The 13829-nt window shown below is 37.2% G+C and overlaps 1 protein-coding gene, 1 long non-coding RNA gene and 1 pseudogene across 3 annotated transcripts in view; 1 reads left to right on the top strand and 2 right to left on the bottom strand.

Moving 5' to 3' along the window:
- The window catches only part of LOC138151917 (tRNA-dihydrouridine(16/17) synthase [NAD(P)(+)]-like), a 2069-nt gene extending 1234 nt beyond the window's left edge, over positions 1-835 (top strand). The window contains 2 exon segments of the mRNA XM_069075493.1: positions 29-186; positions 188-835. Of these exon segments, the coding sequence (XP_068931594.1) occupies positions 29-186; positions 188-493 (464 nt within the window). The 3' untranslated portion in view covers positions 494-835.
- LOC138153524 (uncharacterized) overlaps positions 1-13829 on the bottom strand; it is a 484393-nt gene that overhangs the window by 132618 nt on the left and 337946 nt on the right. The window lies entirely within an intron of this gene.
- Positions 8543-9394, bottom strand: LOC138153522 (small ribosomal subunit protein eS4-like; annotated as a pseudogene).

Here is a 13829-nt window from a genome sequence, read left to right as displayed (position 1 = left end):
TATATCAGCATATTTGTCATCTCTATAGGCATTGTGAATATGGCATTGCTGATACAACCATATGTCCGCCCTGGGCCTAAAGAGGTGTGCAAGGAGAATGGCAGCACTGATCTCAGCACACGGGGAAAGCGAGCCTTGGAAGAAGAGAAGGATGGAAGTTCAGACTTTCTCTCAAAGAACAAGCAGAAAAAAAAAACTGAGGAACCCACACAAAAACTTTGACCCTTCCTTGAAACCAAAATATGCAAAGTGTGACCAGTGCAGAAACCCAAAGGGCAATAAATGTGTTTTTAATCTGTTCCGGGGCTGTTGCAAGAAGAGAGCTTTCAAAGAAACTGCAGATTGTCCAGGTCATGGATTGCTTTTTAAAACCAAATCAGAGAAGTCCCTTGCATGGAAGGGTGGCCAGCCCAGCTTGCAGGAACCCCAGTCCAGGGATCCAGGAGTAAAGGAACCTGGTGGATTCCCAGAAGTTGTGGGTAGTGTAGGATGAAGAGGCAGCTGGAACCCAGTACAACCCTTCTTCCCATTCCTGGGCCTCTGTTCCAGTGCCACTGCCTTGATAAATGGTATCAGGGCTGTTGTTGCTGCTGAATTCAAGATAAGTCTTATTTAAATCAACACTTTACTCAGGGAAATCTCCTGTTATTTGAACACAGAAGGAAATGTTGTATGGTCCTCTCACTACTGGGTCCATATTGGGGCCTCTGGAAATGCTGCATTGGAGTGCAGGTTCCCAGGCTGGACCTGCCTGCCCACTGTCCTCATTAACCCCTCTGTGTTTTAAAAACTGGAGAAGAAAAAATAAATAATCATTTTACATCATAAAAAAAAACACCTGAACTTGAATTCTCCCTCAGACACTTAGTGATGTTACACCTACACGCACTCCAGAAAATTACTTAAACTCTCAGCCTCAGTTTCCTTAGCTGTAAAATGAGGATAACAACAGCATCTACCAGACAGTGCTATTGTGAGGATCAAATAAGATAATATATGTAAAGCACTATATAAATGCTAGCTATTATTATAATAAATCAGCAGTTTCTTCTGTCAAAGCTCTATTCCAATGGCTCACTGTGGTGTGGAGGTGATCTTGGGCTCTCAAAGGCTAGGTTTTTTGTCAGGGCTCAAGTTCTAGAAGGTACTAACAAGCTAGAGAAGACTCCAAGATGAACTTGACAGTAGACTTAATTTGTGTCTATCACCCGAGAGCTACAGTCCAGAAATGTTCAGAGAGGCTCATCACCAAATGATTGACCACGAGAGATGAGTTTGTTTTTTTTTTTATTTATTTTATGTTTCAGCAACTTATTAATTCAGCCTGTAATAGTGTACAGGAGTTTCAACCTGTGTCACCAAGGGAAATACTTGAACCAGTGAAATCTTGGATCCTTGATATTCCAAAATTTAACAAGTGGATTATATTTCTGTTTTTCAAACAATTCATGAGCACTTTAACATCTGTGAAGGTCTCTATACTCCTTAGAAACCTTATCCTACTTCTAGTCTACATCGCCACTCAGGGTTGCCAGATTGCAGTACTTAATTCTTTTTTTTTTTTAAGCAATCGGGGTTAAGTAACTTGCTCAAGGTTACACGGCCAGTTATTTCTGGGTGTGGTGCTAAGTATCTGAGCCTGGATTTGATGCCCAGGTCATCCCAACACTGGAGCTGGCGCTCTTACTCGATAAGCCACCTGGCCGCCCCTAAGCAATTGGGGTTAAGTAACTTGCTCAAGGTTACACAGCCAGGTGTTTCTGGGTGGGTGCTAAGTGTCTGAGTCCGGATTTGATGCCCAGGTCATCCCAACACTGGAGCTGGTGCTCTTACTTGCTGTGCTACCTGGCCGCCCAGAGTACTTGATTCTTAATAGGCCAGGCTGCCAACTAAAAAAAATTACCAATAGAAAAAGTTGGTCTGAAACTTAGACATCCACCACTGTATGCACATAGATGGTCTACCCCTAATCCAGTCACTTCTTGCAAATCACCATTCAGTGACCCCGATTCCTTATCCTCAATCCCCTCACAAATAGATCCTATAAGCACTGATTTCCAAAAAGAATACTATCATACACAACATCCTTCCATGTTCTAATCATTGTTCTTAATTGTCTGCTTAGTTATTTTTCAGAGAGGTGTGCAGGGCAGCTGACTCTATAACCAATGCTATTAAGACTTTTCATTTCCCACTTGGCTGTACCCCTCTGGAGTTTCTCCAAGGAGACCATGTTTCTCCAAGAACATCTTCATCAAGATCATTCCAGCTCTGAATCTCAGACCATGCCAATACTCTCTGTCCCTCAAGCTCTCCCTTCTCTCTGACTGGAGAATGGAGGGCAGAGATCCGCACCCAGAACTTCCATTTAAAGAATAGTGTCCAGGTCAACCATCTCTTCACTTCCTTCCTGGATATAGCCATCTGGACTTCTCCATGTCCCAAAGAGTGCCTTTCTCCTCTCCCAACCGTTTTCAACTTTTTTTAAAAATGTATTGTAATCCCTATTGGATTTCAATCTCCTTTAAACATAAGACCTTCTCAAAAGAAGGCAAACCTTTCTTTGTATCCTTAGTAGTTAGCACAGTACCTGGCATATTAATAAATGTTTAATTGCCTTAGTGACCCAGTTCAAATATCACTTTCTCCAAGAAGCTGTCTTTGATCCCTCCAGCTATACACAAGTAATTTCTCTGTTCTCAGAATATCATAACTCTTTGTTTGTAATAGCAATAACAGTTGGTGTTTTTGTAGGTTTACAAAGCCTTTTCCCCACAACAATCTGGGGTGTGGGTATTTCGAGTATTATATCAAGTACTAGTATGTAAAAGTATTTTTACAGATGAAGGAATGGAGACTGCAAGAAGTTATATGACTTATGTACAGTTATTGAGCTAGGAAATACTATATCCAGGACTCAAGCTCAGGGATTCTGTATTTTAATACAACACCTTTTCCAGTACTCCAAATGATCTCCATAATTCTTATTGACATCAATATTTGCACTGCAAATCTATCTATCCATCTGTCTATATGTCTATACATCCACCTATCTATCTAGTTAAGGTTTTATTGTTACCTTTTATTTTTATAGCACAGAAACTATTTCTTTAATCATCTCTTCACTCCCAACCAACATTGAACCCTCCTTTGGAAAAAAAAGATTAAAGCAATGCGAACTGACATGACAATTGTCTGACAGTATGTACCACATTTCATACTCACAGTCCCCAGATTTATACTGTGATACACATCTCCCAATCAGCCTACCAGGAATAAGATTACTCATTGTAATCTAAGACCTGACTGGGTTTTTTTTTAATAGTTACTATTTAAATTTTTGTGTATATTGTTATCCAAGTTCTATTTATTTCACTCTGAATCACTTCATATATGTTTCTCCAAATTCTTCATGTAGCACCTAAGGATGTCCCTTCACTCACATGTGTACCCAGTCCAGACCCACTACCCCAGATCTAAGATATTTTGTGGGCTCAAATATGCTCAAAATTCATTCCTCATGAGTCTCCATCAATATGTACAGGTAAAATAAAAGTAAAGTAAAATTGTTGAGTGTGTGGTCAAAGGCCAGACAAAATCCCAGATTTCAATATGGTATTTTTAAAGGACAAATTCTCTCTTCTCTCTAAATGACCTATAGGATCATAAAGCAAACTTCCCAACATTCTTTTGTTCCACGAAAATTACACCATTTACAGATGTTTAAAAAGAGAAAAAAAGAACCTAAGTAATTTTCACTAGGTCACAGCAAGTTCAGCAAAAGAACAGGTATCAAAGCTCAGAATATTCCCATGCCTTCATTTAGCCTGTCCATTAATGAGAGCTCAAAAATAATGGCTTAATGCACAGAGATTTTATCTATCCTGGGGAAATAATTAAAAGAAATGAGCTTATAAAATATTAAACCATAAACATCCAGAGATAAAAGAGCTAGCTAAGATAACATCATAGTGCTTTTTTTTCTCCTTTTTTTCTTTATTCATCAGAAGTTGTTGTAAAGGATCAAATCCTCCTCCATGGCATATATGGGATTCCCCTGTTTTCTCTGGTCTTGTCTAAGAGGAAGATCTTAGAAATAATGAATCTTGGAGGACAAGAACTAATTATTTGATCCAATCCCATGCTTTTGGGCCCACAAACATTTAACTATCAGTTTCTCAGAATAATGTCAGGAAATTCCTATTTTGTGTTGTATCAAGAAGAATAAACAGATTTGGGAGGAAAGGGGTCCCTTCCTTCTGCAATACCTCAGGCAGTCGCTGCTATCCTAGGATGGGATGAGCCCATTCCCATATTCTCTGGCCAGCCCTAATTTTTTGACAGCCAGCCCTGATTAGGAAGTTGCCCCATGAGACTTTAGGATTGAGTGAAAGAAGTAAAAACTTCTCAGACTATACTCTAAATTCTAGTAAGGTTTTTTGTGGGAAACAGGCCCAAGTTTCCTTCACCAGAAATCATATGATTTACAAGGACTCAAAACTCAGAGCAACAGGGAATCACCCCTCTCATCTGTGACACCTCAACACAAGATATGCCAAATAAGGACAGAAGTGCTTTCTGAAATGGACATTGGGTGGTCGACGCTTTACTTGTTCCAGTACTTGAGGTAGATTGCCGTGTTTGGATTTTACACCTAACTTCTAACCAATGGATGAAAAGGGTCAGGAGGGGGGTGGCGGAGAGTTCCACGTTAGGGCTTTATAACTTTGCCATTTCCTTTTGTAAATTGCTTCTCCTCCCTGACCATTTGTCAGGAGGGTGGCCCTTTCTCAAGATCATAATAAACCATTCTTTTCTGCTTCCTACCTTGAGAAACCTCTGAGTATTATTTGGGTAAGAATTTCTGTTGCACACGGTTTTTGGGGTGCACACAGGATCTATAGCTGGGAAGGTCCGTGGAGATTATTTATCAACACCCTCAATCCATAGATGAGGAAACTGAAATTAACAGATGAAATTACTTGTCCAAAATTGTATAATTGTAAAATAACAGATGAAGAATTAAAACCTATGTCCTCTGACTCCATTTCCAGTTCTATGAAGTATACCTCACATCCTTGGACAAGTCAAGATGAATAAATCATCTAGTCCAGGGGTAGGGAATCTGTGACCTCAAGGCCACACATGGCCTTCTAGGTCCTTGGATGTGGGCCTTTTGACTGAGTCCAAGTTTTATAGAACAAATCCTTTTATGAAGGGAATTTGTTCTGTGAAATGTGGATTTAGTCAAAGGACTGCACTTGAGGACCTAGAGGGTTGCCTGTGACCTCAAAGCTGCAGGTTCCCCACCCCTGATTTAGTCAGAGGGCAAGTTCTTTGAGGACTACTGCTAGGACTATATGTTTTGTCTCATTTTTAAAGAATTCCCAGAACCTAGCACAGTGCCTTGGATATAGCAGCCACTTGATAAATGCTTGTTGATTTGAACTAAATAGAACCTATGGGGTTAGGTATCATATGGGTCCATGCTGATATTTTTAATAGTTGGCATTAAAAAAAATTATGTTTACGGTAAATACCTCTCCAAATGTGAAAGACAAAATTGAATGAATAGTCCTGAGAGAGTGAGCTTATAAGAGCACAGGATTTAGGACTGAAAAGAACTTTATGGATCATCTATATTCCATATCTACAAGGCAACAGTTTTGATTCCCTTATTTTAAAAATGAGGAAAATGAGATTCCCTAGTGCTACTTCCTCAGTGTTTTTCTCCATTTGCCTTCCTCCCCACCCCTCCACCCCTATATGACTTCTTCACATGGAACTTAAGTGATGGAAAGGGGTAAGGGGCCTGTCGGAGGAAGTTTCTTAAAACATCACAGCTACAACCCAGTGAGCCAACATAACTAGAGGGTTCTTGAGAAAGAAGGCAACCCAACTGCAGTCTTACTGGCTCTCCCCCTCCAGGCATAGCTTTCATTCCTCCTAACTGTTGGGTAACAAACTTACTTCAAAAGGGAGTGCTCAAGTAGCCACCAAAAAGGGGGAAAAGACAAAAGAATTCCAAACCCTAAACATTCTTTAGGGATCCTTCAGGGATCAGCCCCTGATCTGGGACTCTGAGCTGCTGATGACCAGAGAGGTGGTGTCCAGGAAGTCAGATACTGCATCCTTACCCCATTACAAATTACAGAGAACAAAAAGATTTCTTCCAATTCCAACATGCAGTAGTGCTAGGGGAAAGCAGAGTCAAATGTGTTAGAGGCCTAATGAGGTATGTCAGAGGAAGATCTTAGTACAGTTTACAGCTTTTTCACATTGTTGGTGTCCTGAACCAGGCTCTGGAGGGGGAATAATGCAAGATGGAAAGGAGGTTGAGTAAGGGGATAGGGAGGAGGGATTTCTTTGGTCTGACAGGAAGTACCAAAAATAGGACTTGAGCCTAATTGGTTCCATCCATTTAAGTCTAACTCCATTTGTCTGACATAAAGAAGCTGTTGATTGGGAGGTTTTTTGCAAGTTTTCAAAGCAGCATTTAATGTCAACCTTGCCACAAGAAGAGGCAGTCAAAAATGTTTAGTATTGAAACTATTCTGTTTGCTGAAAGTTAGTGGTTCATGGAGTAAAAAACATGAGCAAATCTATGTGCAATTTTAAGTTTTGAGCTATGGAGAGGAACCTTGGCACTGGGGATGGCCTCTGGAGTGACAGCCAAGAAGTAAGAGTCTGAAGCTTATCCTCAGTAGTTACTTCCTGTGTAACACTGGGCAAGTCAGAGTCACACAGGGACAATCCTACCCTCAAGGCAGGTTGTAAATCCATCTACCCCTTGATAGACAGCCTTCATGAGTATTTCTGGTCTAAAAGCTCATGCTTTTGGAGGTGATGGTTATGTTAGATGCACAGCAAATGGACTGATAACTGACATTCAAACAGCCTTTATGAGATATTTTGCATACATTAAGGCACTCTCCCTATGAGAGAGGTATTATAGGTATCTTCAAATTATAGATGTACAAATGGAGGCCATAAGTTAGCTTGCACTCCCTGTGTGACTCTGACTTGCCAAGGTGCCTCTCCATAGCTCAAAACTTAAAACTGCAAATAGATAATAATCCAAAACATCTACAAGCAAAGCCTCAAAGAAAAACACAAGTAGGCCACAAGATCAATGAAAATTCCTGGGAAAAAATAAGCAAGGGATTAAAAATTAAAACAATATCATAAATGAAAAAGTCAAGTGTAAAGAAATGAACAGGGGGGGGGTGGAGGGAAGGAGAGCTTGGGGAAAAGACTTACAAGAAAAAGTAAAAATAATAACTAGAGCTACAAAACCTTACCCAAGTAACAGACTCCCTAGATATTATAATTTGATAAAAATTAATTACTCTATGAGAAAACTAGAAATATTAAAGTAAGGTTAAAAGACTGAAAATGGAAGAAAATATAAAGTAGTTTATATTAAAAACAACTGACCTGGACTACAGATTAGGCTGAGATAATTTAAGAATTATTGCATTACCTGACACATGAATATAATATTTCAAGAGTTCATTAAAGAAAATTGCCTAAACAGTAAAACAAGAGAGCAAAGTGAAAATAGAAAGTAACTGCAAAATGAAAACCTCTAGTTATGCCATGGTTAGAATCCAGAGCATAAAGATTATGCTAAAAATATATCAGGTAACCAGGATGAGAAAAGCTCAAAAGGATTATAGAGAGTGGAATGCCATATTCAAAAAAGACAAAATATATAGACTTACACTCAGGAATACTTTACCCAGCAAAACTAGGAAGAAACCTACAGAGGGAAAATGAACCTTTAATAGAGAAAAAGACTTCCAGGCATTCCTGATGAAAAGAACAGAGATCAGGGTGGCTAGGTGGCACAATGAATAGAGCACTGTCCCTGGAGTCAGGAGGACTTGAGTTCAAATCCAGACTCAGACCCATGACACTTACTAGCCTTGTGACCTTGGGCAAGTCACTTAACCCCAACTGCACTGCCTTCCCCCCTCCAAACAGGAAAAAAAAACAAACAGAGCTGCATTGTGCTTTGAAAAACAAAGACAGGAATTAAGAGAAAAATAAAAGCTAAATATGACAGCAAACAAGGTTGAAGTGAATATATTTCAATAGGTGAAGTTGATAGAAGCGTCCTCTTAGAATTCCAATGTTATTAGGAATCATAACAGGGGTTGTTTTTGTTTTGTTTTTTCAAATGTAGGGATTTTGTTATTTTTTCTGATGATATTTTTTTTCCTTGAAGTTTTATTGATATCTTTCGTTTTCACATCAGCCATTTTGGGATATGTCCTCTACCCATCCTCCAATCAGAGACCCATTCCATGTGACGAAGAAAGTAAGCAAAACCAATACAGCTGCGTCTTCTAACATTTTGTGCAACATTCATACCCACAGTACCCTAATCCAAGGAAAGAAGAGAAAGGAATTTATGGCTTGTTCTATTTCATTTTATAAGACCATGCTGTTTAAGCTATTTCTTATTTTGTGTATTTTATATTTTGTAGGGTAATCACATTTTTTGTTAAAAACTGTAACATCTCAACTTGATTGAAACCCTACAAATCCTTATCTGCACTCATTTAGCCACTGCTCTGCTTAGCTGCCAAAATCTCTTGTCTCTCTCTTCAGCAATTGTAAGGTGGATACCCTTTCCTCGGGGAAGAGAGATCCAAGACTTATTACCTTTGCCAATAACAAAAATGTTGGAGAGCCTGGTGGCAAAACTATTACATGGACAACATCAAAAGAGCCAGGATGTTTCTCCCTGTTTGTGATCACACCAATTCGACCCAAATTAGCCCCACCGGTCACCATACATAGGTTACCAGTATCAAACTTGATAAAATCAGTGATCTTGCCAGCCTCTAAATCAATCTGAACTGTGTCATCCACTTTGATCAGAGGATCTGGGTAACGGATAGTACGGGCATCATAGGTCACCAGATGGGGAATACCTTTTGTACCCACAAAAATTTTCCTCACTTTGCACAATTTATATTTAGCTTCCTCGGCTGTAATACGATGAACGGCAAAGCATCCCTTTGTGTCATAAACCAGATGGAAATGTTCACCCGTCTTCTTAATGCTAATGATATCCATAAAGCCAACTGGGTATGTAATATCAGTGCGGACCTTGCCATCAATCTTGATGAATTGCTGCATGCAAATCTTCTTTACTTCATCTCCAGTCAGGGCATACTTCAGTCTGTTTCTGAGGAAGATGATGAGTGGGAGACACTCCCTCAGCTTGTGGGGACCTGTTGATGGTCTTGGAGCAAAAACTCCTGTTAACTTATCCAGCATCCAATGTTTTGGAGCTGCTACACACTTCAAATGCTTCTTGGGACCATGAGCCACGGTTACACTGAACCTGAGATAAAATGGGAACTTTACTCAGCTGTAGGATCAGAGGCTCAGTCTACTTATACGCTGTGTGTGTTTGGCCAATTCACTGTACGCTTTCGGGCCTTACTGTCTTTACCAGCAGCATGACCAGATGGTCCCAAGACCACACGGAAAGAGCTGATGATATTTTTTGACCTTCTTAAAAGAAGAAAGGGAAGGGGGGAAAAGAAAAAAGGAAATAAGAACAAGTGGGGTAAGTTTGTTGTTGTTCAGCTAATTCTTCAGTCATGTCTGACTTTTCATGACACCATCTGGTTTTCTAAGCAAGGACACTGGAGTGGCTGGTCATTTCTTTCCAGCTCATTTTACAGATGAAAAAATTGAGGTAAACAGGGTTACATGACTTGTGCAGGGTCACACAGCTAGTATGCATCTGAGGTTGGATTTGAATTTAAGATGAGTCTTTGTAACGTCAGGCCCAGTATTCTATCCCCTGTACCACCTAGAGAGAGGAACTAATTACCTCACAAAATCCAGGTATATAAGTAAAAGGCTTTATAAAGAGAATGAGGCAGGGGGAACTAGAATCATTTGAAACATAATATCATTGAATCAGTCAAAGGAGAGCAGAACACACACTTTGGTATTAAAAATATATGCGATCCTACAGGTGAAAGGAAGGAATAAAAAAAGGAAAGAGAAGAGGGGGAATAAAAGGGAGAGTGAGCTCAGGGAAGCATTAGTTATAGGCCTAACAATCTCAAACCTTGAAATGGGTAACATTAAAAGGGATTTTAAAAGGAGAAAAAGAAAGGATAAGAACTGTGCTTGGGCTCTAGTTGAAGGAAAGAAGTTGTTTACATGAAAACACACTTGAAATATAAAGATCCACAGAAAAAAAATAAATAGCTAGAGCAAAATCTATTATGCTTCAACTAAGCTAAAAATTGCAAAAGTAACAATCATGATCTCAGAGAAGGCAACAGTATAAATGGACACCTTAAAAAGGATAAAACAGAGAAAATATGCTGAAAGGTACCAGAGACGATAAATTAAGATAAATACTCCACATATGTACACATAATGGCAAAGAATCTAAAAACTCAAAAGCTAAATGAGCTACAGGAAAAAAAAAGGCAATAAAATGTAATAGTTGAAAACATCAGTGTTCACCTTTCAGACAAATATAACAACAAAAGTAACAAAACAAAAAAACAAAGAGCCTGACTAAAATTTTAGAAAATAATAATTACATACAATAGATCTCTGGCTGCTACTGAAGAGGAAATGGAAGCAGTATACATATTTCTTAGCTATGCATGACATGTAGATAAAAATGGACACTTTCTTAGGATATAAAAAATAAAATAAACTTAAGAATAGCAGATATACTAAATACATTCCTTAGTAACAACATTTAAATAAAATCATATTAATAATTAGATTATTAATTAAATTGTAAGCTTTTAGCATGGCAATTAGGTGACAAAACTGCTAGGCCTGGAATCAGAAAGATTCGTCTTTGTGAGTTCAAATCCAGCCACAGACAATTACTAGCTATGTACTACTACACAATCTGATTGCTTCGGTTTCCTCATCTATAAAATGAGTTGGAAAAGGAAATGGCAGACCATTCTAATATCTTTGCCAAGAAAACTCCAAGTAGGGTCATGAAGATGCAGACACAACTGAAATGACTGAACAACAAAGCTCTTTGAGGGAAGAGGCTGTCTTTTGCCTATTTGTGTGTCCCTAGCATTTAGACCACTGTCTGGCATACAGTAGACACCTAATAATTTTTTGAAAATAAGAGATGAAATTAACAAAATTGATACAAAAACATTGAACTAATAAAACTAATTGTTCTTTAAAAAACAACAAAATTTTTTTTAAATTGCTAGCTAATTTGACTTTTTCAAAAAGTGAGAAAAACTAAGTTACTAGAATCAAAAACATTAAAAAGAAAAAAAAGAAGAATAATGTAATCAAAATGTACTTAGCCCAATAATATGCTGATAAAATAAACAGCTTAAATGAAATGAATTAATATTTACCAAAAAAACTGCCCAGATTAAAAGGACAAGAAATTGAAATTTTAATAATATAATCTCAAAAAATATTGAATAAGCTATAAGTGAATTCACCCCATCCCATAATACCGCCCGGGACCAGATAGGTTTTCAAGCAAATTCTCTCAAACATTCAAAAAACAATAAATTCTATGTCACATAAACTGTTTGTAAATTTAGGAAAATAGAGTATTCTATTAAATTCGTTCAATGGTCTTGACACCTTGACACCTAAACCTGGGTGAATCAAAACAGAAAGAAAACTCCAGACCATTATTCCTAATTAGTATCAATGCAAAATGTTTAAATAAAAAAATTTTTTTAAATGCTACAATAACATATCAAAAAGATCATACGCAATAAAAAATTAAATTTATAACAGAAATAGAGAGTTGGTTAAATATTATTAAAATATAAACATAATATAACACATTAAGGACAAAAATATGTTTACGTGACGGCCAAAGAAAAATATTTTTAAAATATAATATTTTATTTTTTTAAAAACATTGCAATAATAGACCATTCTTTAAATAGTGTTCATCTAAAGCCATGAGCCAGAATAACAAGATTGCATATAGAAGCATTTCCAATAAGATTAGAAGTAAAGCAAGTATTTCCATTATTTCTACTACTATATTATATAATCCTATACAGTTTAGCTATAGCAATAAGACATTAAAAAGATATTAAGAGATATACATAGGCAAAAGGAAAAACATAATTATCACTTTTTAAAAATATAAGGTTTTTCTTAATGAATTAACTAAAAATTAATTGAAACAATAAAGCTGTTAGAAAAGCTGTAGGGGCGGCCAGGTGGCTCAGCGATAAGAGCACCGGCTCCAGTGTTGGCATGACCTGGGGATCAAATCCGGGCTCAGATACTTAGCACCACACCCAGAAATAACTGGCCATGTAACCTTGAGCAAGTTACTTAACCCCAATTGCTTTAAAAAAAAAACTGTAGAATATAAAATTAGCAAAGTTGTAGAATACAAACTAAATCCACACAAATCATCATTTCTTTTTATAACCAACTATACCAAATAAGGAGGGATAAAAAGTGAAATTCCATTTTAAATAAATATAAGATATATTAAATACTTGGGATTCTAACTACCAAGACAAATTAGGACATTGGGCACACTTGATGTACTATTGGAGACATTATGAATAAGTCCAATCATTCTAGAAAGCATTTATAAAAATATATATTTCCTTTGACCCAGCAATAAAACTACTAGGTCTAGACTCTGCCAAAGAGATGAAAGGGAAGGGGAAGGAGAAAATGCCCCATGTTTACAGACATGTTTATAGTAACTTTTTGCGTGTAGGCCATGAACTAGAAACTAGGGAGGAGGATCCCCATCAGTTGTGGAATGGATGAAAAAATTTTAATATATTAATGGAGCAGAAAACTATAGTGCTCCATGAAATAATGAAATAAATTATTTCAAAGAAATATGAGAAGACACATCGGATAAAATTAACAACTTATAATAAGGAAACAATTTTAAAACTAACTAAAAGACTTAGGAAATTTGATCAATGCAATAATCAACTGTGATTTAAGATGAATGACAAAGAATGTTACCTGCTGACAGATATGATAAATGCTACACAATTTTAGGCATGACCAATGTAGGAGTTTGTTTTGCTTAATTATATATGTGTGTATACATATATACATATATATGTATATATTAGTTACAAGGGTTTTCTTTGGGGGAGTAGGAGAATTGTGTGCAGGAATGGGATGTGGGAAACAGAGAAATTAAAAGTTTATTAATTGGAAAAAGGGAAATGGAGGAGAAAAATTATGGAAAATGGGAAGGATGCAATAGAATGGGAGAACAAATGTCCTGATCTTCAAAATAAGATTCTTAAAGCTATCCTAACTGAGCTTCTCTTCAATTCCTAAAAGACAAAAATTTACAGAATGTTTTATTAATGGTATCCCTGTGCTCAGGGTAGCAGATTACCTACCCTTTATAAGAAAATGCTGGATGAACACTTCTTGAACATGTTGTTTAATCTTTTCTTTTTTTGGCCTTTTTGGAGGAGGGAAGGCAGGGCAAATGGGGATAAGTGACTTGCCCAAGGTCACACAGCTAGTAAGTGTTAAATGTCTGAAGCCAAATTTGAATTCAGGTTCTCCTGACTCCAGGGCCAGTGCTCTACTCTGCGCCACCTACTGCCCCATGTTGTTTAATCTTATTTACTTATGGGTTAGTTATATAATTTCCACACTCTCTTTCAACTCTAAGTTTCTGAGATTCTGGGAATCAAAAGATTTGGCTCCCAGTTCTACATAACAATATACAAATGTAGTTGTGTAGCAATACGCAAATCATTTTCATAGTTTAATCATATGAAAATATATATATATATATATATATATATATATATATATATATATATATA

This window comes from Petaurus breviceps, unplaced genomic scaffold, assembly GCF_028583685.1.
Source record: "Petaurus breviceps papuanus isolate PSGF00001 unplaced genomic scaffold, PetGlider_PUasm1.0 151, whole genome shotgun sequence".
Taxonomy (NCBI): Eukaryota; Metazoa; Chordata; class Mammalia; order Diprotodontia; family Petauridae; genus Petaurus; species Petaurus breviceps.
The sequence above is the reverse complement of the archived record's forward strand: the minus strand, read 5'-3'. Positions and strand labels throughout refer to the sequence as shown.